Here is an 11869-nt window from a genome sequence, read left to right on the forward strand (position 1 = left end):
AGAAGGAGCAGCTCCCGGCGCGTGTAAAGAGCAGAAAGTTGGCTTAAGGAATAAAGAGTATAACTACAGTCATCATACTTGTTGTCTTCCAAAGGGAACTTTAGGTTTTATTTTCAAGCCGGCTACGGCAAAGATCGTGTGGCTGTGCTGAGCTTCCTTTCTGCTTCTCCTCTGGTCTCCGGCAGATCGCATTTCTGTTTCTGATGAGATGAGATGAAAGATAAACGCTCTCGTGGCTCACACAGCTTGTTTTCTCTGCAAGGTAGCCAGTAACATACTGGGAGGTCAGATAGCCCACTGTCTCTACTAGTCCTAGTCCAACTACAAAGCCCACGTGTCTCCTTCTGCTGCTGGTGGGTCTTTAGGTCGGGTTATTCTGAGAGGGGATCCAGAGTGAGTACATTATAACTACATTGGTTGCCTAACTCTATAACTGTCTGCAGGGCTTCTCCCTCTTAGCTTTTTTTTTTTTTTTTTTTCGTTTTTTCCTTGTGTTTAACGTCTCGGTTTTTCTACCTGGAGCTTCCAGTAGTTCAGGACTTAAATGTTTAATCATTTGAGTTCAGCTATTTGTTTTACTTCTTATTAAGGTGGTGTACTGAAAATTACGATTTTATGAGGTGGATAAAATACAACATAATCCACAATTAATATCAGAATCACCGACCAGTAATACGCCTTGATGCGTGTTCAGTCATCCAGGTAAGTAAATCCCCCAAAGTTGATTCTGTTGATTCTGTTCTGACAGGTTTCGTCACCTTGGATGAGTGACGAAAGTTTCACCCACTGAAAACGTGCAGAATAAACTTTCAGGTACCAACCAGTAATGTGTCTTTAACTTGGCACCATTCTAGTGGCAGCCTGTTGTAGCAGCTCCCTGTCTTCGTAATGTTCTTTAGTTTCTTTTTCATTTTCTTTCTGTTTAATCTTACTATTTGTTTTAATTATTTTGCTTTCAATAATTTTGCTTTTTATTTATATATCTCTCTATTTGTTTTGATATTGATCCATCATAACTGTTTCTAGGCTCATTTTATATGAGTTACAACTCAATTTCACTCTGGGATTAATAGAGTTTCTCTGAATCTGATTCTAATGTTGGTACTGAGTGTATGAGGAAGAATAATTCTATACAATACAATGCTCTTCGGTAGTGCCGTACAATAAATCACTGAATAGAAAAATAAAGATCTGTTTGATGACACAGGCGACTGACGGGAGGAGGAGAGTCTGATGGAGGAGCAGCTCAGCCACTGCAGTGAGAAACATCGGTTCTTCATAAAAGGTGACAAAAATAAAATCACCACCGTTATTCTACAGACATTAAGCTGTTGTTATTATGAGTATTGTTAGTAATAATAACATTTATTCTGCACACACTGGCATTTTGCCAGTTTATACCAAATGTGGGACAAATCATTGCTGAAGAAAAAAAATGTAAAGCAACTAGTATTTTCTTTTGTCTTTTTGTGTTTGTCTTTTATCTTTCTTTTGTCACTGAAATACTTCAAAAACATTGCTTCTGTTTAAAAAATATATATTTGTGGTACATACCCACACTGAATGGAAAAATGAATATCTATTTGATGTCACTTCAGGGCTCGCAAAATTTCAAAATCCCTGGTAGCCCTTCGGGGAGGCACTCTTCAGTTTGTGGTAGCCCAAAATAAATTTAAGTAGCCTGAATAAAAAAGAGAGCAATTTTTTGATTGATGTTTTGTTTCCTGTTGTTTCCGTTACAATATTATAATGTATAATATTGTAACGGAAACAAAACATTAATCAAAAAATTGTTGAAACGCAAATTACAACATTGTATAAAAATTACAATCATCAACTCAAATATTTGGTTCTAATTGAACAGAAATTTCTATCAACTTGTAAGAACTGTGTAGAACATGAATCAGTCTGTGTCAGGTCCTGAATTTGAAATTTCCACTGAAGTCACGGGTAAGAGATAAGTGGAACCAAGATCTAGGACATTTTTTTAGAAGTTTGCAAAGACTGCTAAATTTTGCCAATGGTAGTTCACTCTTTGCAACATATACGCTGTTCTAAACAGATTTTTCAGGTTTATTTTTAGTATGTTCTTTGCAATTGGTGTTTGTTCTGGGAAAGATATTGCAGACTGAGGAATAATGCATTTCTTGCATTTCTCATGGGTTCTAATGGGGGTCTTTCTTAAAATTACTGGTCCCAGTAACAAAGGCACTTGTCGACTCAGAAATCGAGGGAAAACCAACAACACACCCGGCAGAACATTATGTTATTTACAGGGATGCACATAAGTGGTCCGCAGGTGCGCATTTGCTGTCAAAATAAAAGATGTGCACCAGATAAGAAGTTGCAACGCGCGTTTGCGTACATATAAAAGGCACTGTTTTTGTCCGCTAGAGTGGGATTTTCACGGCATATTCTGCACCACATCTCTGTGCGTTCATCATTTGTTTGAAGCCAGCTCACCTCCTGCAACCACTTTTCCGAGAATACACGCTTCTTTTGCGGTTCGGACTCCTTCTGACATTTCTTTGGAGGTGGAGGAACACCAAAGTAATTTCTGCTTAGACATCTTTAAGAGTTCTAAACAAATGTCTGTCCTCCTCCAGAAAATCTGGAGGCGCGTGTTGCAACTTCTTATCTGGTGCGCGTTTTTTATTTTGACAGCGAATGCACACCTGCGGACCACTTATGTGCACCCCTGGTTATTTAGCTTGTCATATTCCAGCCACAGAAATTCTTTTGTCCATGAAACCATAAAGCTGCACTTTCTTTTTCCCTCATAGTCTGATTTGTCATAACTTTTCCGTTTTGTGGTAGGCTTTTCTTTGGCTGTCACTTCTTCACCCTGACCTGTCTTATTTGGCTCAGCAGAACTAAAATATATATCCTGCTGCTTTTACACACGCACTCACATAACGGTCAGCGATTCTCTCCGCAATCAACCTCTCACATGTTTAAGCTTGCTGTGGGAGATTTCACTTGTCAGGTTTGAATAGTAAGCTAATGAGCAGTGTTGGTCAAGTTACTTGAAAAAAGTAATCAGTTACTAATTACTGATTACTTCCCTCAAAAAGTAATCCTGTTACTTTACTGATTACTTATTTTCAAAAGTAATTAATTACTTAGTTACTTTTTAAAAACACAATTTACAACCTAAATAGGTGATAAAGCGATAGATCTTTCAGCCCAATTCTACTTTTTCTGCATAATCCATCATACAAAATGTAATCAAATGGAAACGTCTCTTTTTAAAACTTCAAACTACTACTCATACAAAACTTAAAACTTCAAATCTTTTAACTTTATGCATCAAGCAAAAACTTAATTATATGCAACATTCTCTGACTGGAAGAAATTTGTTTAACATTTAAACCTATTTTCTGCACATAAAATAAAATATTTTTTTGTGTTTACACTCACTCTTTCAAATAGATGAAAGTAAAACACAGCAGAAAATAAATAAAATCAAAGACTCAGCGGTCCTGTTGCCCTATTTTCACCTGTAAAGCAGGAGTGGGGTAGGCGGAGGTTTACCCTGGTGCAGGTGTGCCGCGGCGGTCAGTGGAAGAATCCGCGAGTTTCTCTGTGAGTTTCACATTACGTCGTAGCGCACTCGGTGCTTGCTTGGAAGTTTAGGGGGGTTTTTTCGCTGTAAAAAGAAGTTTTCTTCCCACGCACAACGGACACTAATGTTTTTGTCACTTTTTATGGAATCAAACTCAAAGTAAGGTCAGTACTTCTACGCTTTAAACGCTGCACGCTCATACTCTCTCCCGCACTGATATATTATCCATTGTTGATCTGCACACAGCTGTTGTCACGAACGTCGCACTCGCTTACGTCACTGTCATGAGACATTCTCGCAAAAAATCACGGTTTTAGTAACGCAGTAACGCAGCGTTCCTACGGGAAAGTAACGGTAATCTAATTACCGTTTTTGCAATAGTAATCCCTTACATTACTCGTTACTTGAAAAAAGTAATCAGATTACAGTAACGCGTTACAGCCCATCTCTGCTAATGAGTGATAAGACGATGCCAGAGGAATTGGTGCGCAATTAATCGTCACTCACCAATCAGTACTGTCGCTCTCTATACACAGTTAGCGCGATCGCAAAGTGAAAGCAAAAAACAAGCGCAAATTCAAACGCGATTTCAATATGTCACATATTGACAGTGGTTCCCCGATGCCAATGACACAATTACCCAGCTACATTTCCGAAAGAATGCAAAACCAGTGACATATATTTTTCCTTCCTATGATAGCCCGACGGGCAGGGCTGAGATAGATTTTGGTAGCCTGACTGGAAAATTCGCTAGCCCCGGGACGTCGGGCTAGCGATTTTGCGAGCCCTGCACTTTGAGTCTAAAATATAAGACATAATATATTTTACAGTTATTCATTATTGTTTTCTTTGCCACATAATTCCTTATATCTCGCTTTATATATTTGACATATATAGCTATAAAGTAGAAATTAGTAAAATAAATAAAGCCAAACCATTAAAAGAGAGGGTGTGTCCAACCTTTGAGTGGAAGCGTACCCTACCGGTCAAAAGTGGTGGAACACCCTAATTTTTCCATTTTTTTCAATTGAAAATTATGTAGCTTAGTGTTTCATTTCACTCTGAAATGAAACCACAGTATAAATAAGGAGTTGGAGTTAAACAAAGAAATCATGGAATCAGTTTATAGGTCTGGCAGATAAAACAGCTGAACACACCTGTTTTATTCTTTATATTCTTCAGAAAGTTCTTTCCATATATGCTGCATAAGTTCTGCGTGATGAACCAAAGATTTCAAATTTTGATTCATTATACCTTCCAGTCTTCCGTAGTCCAATGGCAGTGTTTCATGGCTCAGGGAAACCTCTTATACGGATTCTTATTCTTATTCTGATGTCTCAGCATTGGCTTTCTTGCTGCAACTCATCCTATCAAACCTCAAGTCTTCTCTTCACTGTTGAAACTGACACTTGATTACTATGACCACTATTTAGCTGTGCTTGAAGCTTTTGTCCTGTGACTCAGCTATCACACAACCTGTCAAATCTCAGAAACCTGTCCTGGTATTCAGTTGTGGCTTTGGGTCTGCCAGACCTCTTCCTGTCAGAGTTGTCCCAGTTTCTGAGTGCTTTTGAATGGTGAAGGAAACTGTATTCATTGACCCCTTGACTTTCTTTGCAATTTTTCTCTTCTAGAGTTAACTGCCTTGTTCCTCACAATTTTTGTGGCAAAACATCACTTTCTGCAGTACAATAATGTTCAACTGATGCTCTTCAGGATATGGTACCACAGTGTGTTCCAACACTGCTTTTGTGCAGACAGAGCAGTTTGTAAGTAATTCAGAAAAGTTGGAACACCTGTAGCAGTTAGTCGCACCAGGTTTCAAGGCTTGATGAACTTCCATTGCTGCAGAACAGCTTTAAATTGTTATCTAGGGGTGGTTTAAAAAAATAAATTTCTCTGATTGAAATGTATTGTAGTTTGAATAACACAATAATGATTAAAGAGCAGGCAAACAGATTCCGTCAAAAGATTTAAATATAACGCGTCGACCTGCCGTCTGGTGCTGAAAGCCGACATCTCACAGATTCTGAAACTACAGGTTGTATCACTGTCTGACTAAATTCACTGAACCAGCAGCAAAAGAGCATCAAAACTATGCTTCATGTTTGATAAATGTTGTCATGAATTCCCTCTTGCATTTGCTGTCTTGCTTCCACCACTAATCACACTTGCTGCACAGCTCTCTCAGTGTAGTTCAAGACTAGTTTACCATTATAAAAAAATCTGTTTTTTGCATTATTTGCTTGCCTATCATGCATCAGTCTACCGATGTGTACAGTTTTGCTGCCCAGTGTTTTTGTTTGTTTGTTTTTTTAAAGTGCCCTCTGACAAGAAAGCTTAATTTCTGCTCATTTCTACTGAAGAAATTTAAACTTTTATAAACGATGGCAAATTGCAAAAAGCTTAGCCATGTCTCTAATAAAACCTCTTCAACGTTGCTCTACTTCAGTTCAGCAGCATCAGGTAATGTTCAGATGTTGATTCGTGGTTTTCTTCCTTTTGTTATTTACTGGAGAATATTTTCAGGGGGTTATCTGCTATAAAAGCCAAGACTTTTTTTTTTACAGAGACCTAAATATAGCACAGAACAAGGAAAGACTAAGATATTGCACATAGGATGGCAGCAACATAGTCAATGAACAGCAGCAAGAGAGTTATTGTATGGAAGAAGTGTGTTCGCGTTCTTAGTTTGCTTTAAAAGTTCTGACAGTCCACGTGAAGGTGTTTTTTAGTCTATTGGTTTTGCAACTGATGGAGCACCTGATGGATCTCGCCTCTGTCAGTGCGCCCCAGGGTGGCTGTGGCTACAATGTAGCTTGCCATCACCAGTGTGTGAATGTGTGCGTGAATGGGTGAATGACTGGATATGTAAAGCGCTTTGGGGTCCTTAGGGACTAGTAAGGCGCTATATAAATACAGGCCATTTACCATTTACCATATAAGATAACAGACCACAAAATAACAATATATACAAGTGATGAATGGTAAATGAATTCAGTCCTAGCCACTTTGTCACACACTGCTAGAATAATAGACAGGTTTTTTAATGGGGCTTGCACACAAACGCAAAGCAGACGTTGATGCATTGCCAAATATGCTTCCAAACCAACTTCCTTCCAAGCCAAAGACTAGAAAATAACGACTAACTACTCCTGAAATGTTGGAGGTTTTAGCTCTTCATACAGTAAAGTTACAGGAGAATAAAAATAATTATCAGGCAAAATGTCCTTTGTTTGTTAAAATAATCCCTACCGGTACCTTGTGAGAACAATAAATATATAATTTTCTGTTGTAACTCTCAAACTGAATGGTAATGTAATGCCACTCATTTTTTGCTTTATCACAAAACTCAAACATCCCTACTTCCACGTCTAATCGTCTGTAATGGAGGCAGAGTAAACTGGATCCGCAGTCCGTACCCAGCGAATGCTCACAATGCAGGGGGCACAAATTTGTGCTACCTTGGCACAGCACTGATCCTGTGACAATTTGTTACCCCGGTGCAAATCATGGACAAACAGTAAGATAAAATAATTATTGTGGGTGATTTTAACATTCATGTAGATGCTAAAAATGACAGCCTGTACATGTAAATGGAGAGTCCTCTTCACACTTCAATAAGGCAGCATCATTAGAAGACATAGCATAAATTTTCACTGCTATGCAGATGACACGCAGCTCTATCTATCCATGAAGCCAGGTAACACACACCAATTAGTTAAGCTGCAGGAATGTCTTAAAGACATAAAGACCTGGATGGCCGCTAACTTTCTGCTTCTTAATTCAGATAAAACTGAGGTTATTGTACTCGGCCCTGAAAATCTTAGAAATATGGTATGTAACCAGATTCTTACTCTGGATGGCATTACCTTGGCCTCCAGTAATGCTGTGAGGAACCTTGGAGTCATTTTTGACCAGGACATGTCCTTCAACGCACATATTAAACAAATATGTAAGACTGCTTTCTGCCATTTGCGCAACATCTCTAAAGTTAGAAATATCCTGTCGCTTAGTGACGCTGAAAAACTAGTTCATGCATTTATTACTTCCAGGCTAGACTACTGTAATTCATTATTATCAGGATGTCCTAAAAACTCGCTGAAAAGCCTTCAGCTAATCCAAAATGCTGCAGCAAGAGTACTGACAGGGACTAGAAAGAGAGAGCATATTTCTCCTGTTTTGGCTTCTCTTCATTGGCTTCCTGTTAAATCCAGAATTGAATTCAAAATTCTGCTCCTCACATACAAGGTCTTAAATAATCAGGCCCCATCTTATCTTAATGACCTTGTAGTACCATATCACCCTATTAGAGCACTTCGCTCTTGCACTGCAGGCCTACTTGTTGTTCCTAGAGTATTTAAAAGTAGAATGGGAGGGAGAGCCTTCAGTTTTCAGGCCCCTCTTCTGTGGAACCAGCTTCCAGTTTGGATTCGGAAGACAGACACTACCTCTACTTTCAAGATTAGGCTTAAAACTTTCTTTTAGCTAAAGCATATAGTTAGGGCTGGACCAGGTGACCCTGAATCCTCCCTTAGTTATGCTGCAATAGACGTAGGCTGCCGGGGATTCCCATGATGCATTGAGTTTTTCCTTTCCAGTCACCTTTCTCAGTCAGTATGTGTTAATCGACCTCTCTGCATTGAATCATATCTGTTATTAACCTCTGTCTCTCTTCCACAGCATGTCTTTCATCCTGTTTTCCTTCTCTCACCCCAATCGGTCGCAGCAGATGGCCCCGCCCCTCCCTGAGCCTGGTTCTGCCGGAGGTTTCTTCCTGTTAAAAGGGAGTTTTTCCTTCCCACTGTCGCCAAAGTGTTTGCTCATAGGGGGTCATATGATTGTTGGGTTTTTCTCTGTACCTATGAAGCGCCTTGAGGCGACTTTTGTTGTGATTTGGCGCTATATAAGTAAAATTGAATTGAATTGAATTGAATTGAATTGAAAGTATCCCACAGTTGTTTGTGTTTTTAAACCCATTTTGCACAGAGACATTTTTGAAAAATGTATTGATAGCAGTGAATATTCTTACACAGTAAAAAAAAAAAAAAAAAAAAAACAAGGGAAAAAACCAACTATATTCTTTTTTCTCTGTAGGTTTTGTTGTTCCATAACTGCATGTCACTATTTTGGTTCTTTGTCATCATAGGCAAAAGAAGGAAAAGCAAGCCAAAACCTCGGCACACTGATGACCTAAAAATAACCCACCCAAGTACAGATAAACCAGTTGTGATCCCTGTGGAAAAGACTTTTACCACTATGAAGCAAGCCAGAAGACACCAGCGCACCGATAGTGGGGACAGAAGCTTTAGATGTGATTGTTGTGGAAAGTCTTTTACTCATAATAGCAGCTTAAAAAGACATCAGCTCATCCACACTGGATTTAAACCATTCAGCTGCGATCGGTGTGGAACGTCTTTTACTCAGCAAAGTCATTTAAAAGATCATCAGCTCATCCATGCTGAAGTTAAACCCTTTAGCTGTGATCGTTGTGGAAAGTCTTTTTCTCAGCATCACAGTTTAAAAAAACATCAGCTCATCCACACTGGATTTAAACCATTCAGCTGTGAACAGTGTGGAATGGCTTTTACTCAGGATGGAAGCTTAAAAAAACATCAGCTTATCCACGCTGGTGTTAAACCATTCAGCTGTAATCAGTGTGGAAAGTGTTTTACTCACAAAAGGAACTTTAAAGAACATCAGTTTATCCATGCTGGAGTTAAACCATTCAACTGTGATCAGTGTGGAAAGTCTTTTACTCGCAAAAGTCACTTAAAAGGACATCAGCTCATCCATGCTGGAGTAAAACCTTTCAGCTGTGATCAGTGTGGAAACTCTTTTACTCACAAAAGTCACTTAAAAGAACATCAGCTCATCCATGCTGGAGTAAAACCTTTTAGGTGTGATCAGTGTGGAAACTGTTTTACTCACAAAAGTCACTTGAAACAACATCAGCTCATCCATGCTGGAATTAAACCATTCAGCTGTGATCAGTGTGGAAAGGCTTTTACTCGCAACAGTCACTTAAAACAACATCAGCTCATCCATGCTGGAGTTAAAGCATTCACCTGTGATCAGTGTGGAAAGTCTTTTACTCATAGAAGTCACTTAAAAGATCATCAGCTAATCCATGCTGGAGTTAAACCATTCAGCTGTGATCAGTGTGGAAAGTCTTTTACTCATATTAGTAATTTAAGAAAACATCAACTCATCCACACTGGAGTTAAATCATTTGTCTGTGGCCAGTGTGGAAAGTCTTTTACTCATATTAGTAATTTAAGAAAACATCAACTCATCCACACTGGAGTCAAATAATTTTTTTGTGATCACTGTGGTGGCTTTTACTTATATAGACACATTTAAAAAGCACCAGATCATTCACACTGGAATTAAACCATTTGTGGTCAGTGTGGAAAGTCTTTTGCTAGTTTAATCATCTAAAAAAATTAAAGATATCAACCATCTTAAAATTAAAACACTGAAACCTGAGTGGGGTGGAAAGTCTTATATCCATAATGCAAACTTGTTCAACTGACAAAGTGTCCCTCTGTAACAAAACTGGCAGACCATTGTGACAGTACTCTGACAGAGTTCTTTTGGCCACAGTGAGAAACACAGCTGATCTGAACAAATCTTCTGTATGCCTGGTCAAACTTAAAAACTTGATCAGGCTTGACAGAATTCAGCTTTAATCTCCTGTTCAATGCTACTGTGAGAAAGTTCGTTATATCAGTTATGACCTTCTACATGCTCTCTGGTGAAAGCAAGTGTGGATAAACTTTGACAGCATTGAGCAAGCTAAGAATTAGAAAGACTTAGGACCAGGTAAAATGAGCAAGTAAATGGAAAGAGATTTACAGATGTGATGTTTGCTTTGAGGGTTTGATGGAGACTGTCAGATCTTCACTATGTCTTTGTGGATCTGGTGGTGCAGGACATGAAGACAGAATGGTGAAATGTGTGGTAGCAGTAACAGATTGATTGGAGGTGGGGGTGGGATTACATCAATTCTGAGCCCCTTCTTGCTTCCAGTTGTGATGGACAGGCTGACATGCAAGACAAGTTAACAGTCTTTTTGGATTATCATGTTTGCAGATGACATTGTTATCAATAACCCACTGATCAAAGACCACTGATCAAGGTTTTGGTCAGTGGTTGTTGATCAATGGTCATGAGAATTTGCATAATTAAGATTAAGGAACTGACCTCCCAGCCTGTTGCTCCTTCAGTGGGCTGGTTTCAGTCATTATGCAAATGTACTGTTTATATTAAGATTGGGGAAAACTGCAGTTACGTAGCTGAGACTGAAGAAGTCACTTGGATGAGTGACGAAACGTTTCTCCCACAAAACACTACATCCAGATGAACAGAATCAACTTTTGGAGATTTACTTTCCTGGATGATTGAGAATGCATCAAGAAAAAATATATAATTGTATTATGTAATTGTAATAATATAGCTTAATAATGATTACAGGACATCAGACTACTTGTTCATGTTGCTTAATAATGTAGAATTATCATTCTATAGAAATAAAAAACTTGAAATTGTACGCTATTTGAGCATGTTGCCTGCCTGCAGCACTAAAGGACTCTGCGAGAGACGCCTGTCTCGCCCTAGCGGCACCTGTCCCTCTCCTCCTCTTCAGTTCGCCTCAACATAAGCTCATCATATTCCGTGATATGATTGACTCTGAGGTGTTTGACGAGGTTAGAGGTGTTGCCACAACACCTCACTCTCTTGCCACATGTATCACAAACCGCGTCTTGGCTGTTCGTGGAGATAAAATATGTCCACACATGACTCTGTTTACGCTCAGCCATTGTTGTGAGTGCGCACGCCAGGGGTTGCGACACATTTATACAGCCGTATTTCGCATATGACTGTGAAAGGCGTAATAGGAAGTAGTTCCTTCCAATTTAGATCCGAATGATACCCAAAGTACTAAAATATCGATATTTTAATATCAGAATCGATTCTAGAACATAAATTACTGGTATCGGAAGAAGAGATATTTCAATATTGATATGCACACCGCTAGAAATGACATGCCTATCTTAAGCTGGCAGCCAGCATGTAGAAAGATTTTCTCTGAATTGTTGATATTAACCTTTTACATGTTCAGATTTTTAATCAAACTGTTCAATAAAAACCAGCAGAGTCTTTTTGGAAGCTTGTGATTGTTGTTTTCATAAATGTTTATTCATTTTTAATGTCTATTTATTAGAAACCTAAATTAAATTAATGATTAAGAGGCCACTGATGCACCAAGGACTAGAAATCTATGCATGTATAACAAAACTG

At 38.8% G+C, this 11869-nt stretch overlaps 1 protein-coding gene across 3 annotated transcripts in view; it reads left to right on the top strand.

Annotated features, from left to right (window-relative positions):
- LOC116313169 (gastrula zinc finger protein XlCGF26.1-like) overlaps positions 1–11869 on the top strand; it is a 12477-nt gene continuing 608 nt past the window's right edge. Inside the window, exons 1-4 of one of the 3 annotated variants that reach the window (XM_039610259.1) lie at positions 1–393; positions 749–813; positions 1208–1285; positions 8715–11869. The exon at positions 8715–11869 is cut by the window's right edge and continues 608 nt beyond it. In XM_039610259.1, the coding sequence (XP_039466193.1) occupies positions 1234–1285; positions 8715–9880 (1218 nt within the window). In that variant the 5' untranslated portion in view covers positions 1–393; positions 749–813; positions 1208–1233 and the 3' untranslated portion in view covers positions 9881–11869. Of the gene's footprint in view, positions 1286–8714 lie in introns of all 3 variants that reach the window. The other 2 variants (XM_039610261.1, XM_039610260.1) reach the window with 2 other exon arrangements.

This window comes from Oreochromis aureus, linkage group 3, assembly GCF_013358895.1.
Source record: "Oreochromis aureus strain Israel breed Guangdong linkage group 3, ZZ_aureus, whole genome shotgun sequence".
In the NCBI taxonomy this organism is placed as follows: domain Eukaryota; kingdom Metazoa; phylum Chordata; class Actinopteri; order Cichliformes; family Cichlidae; genus Oreochromis; species Oreochromis aureus.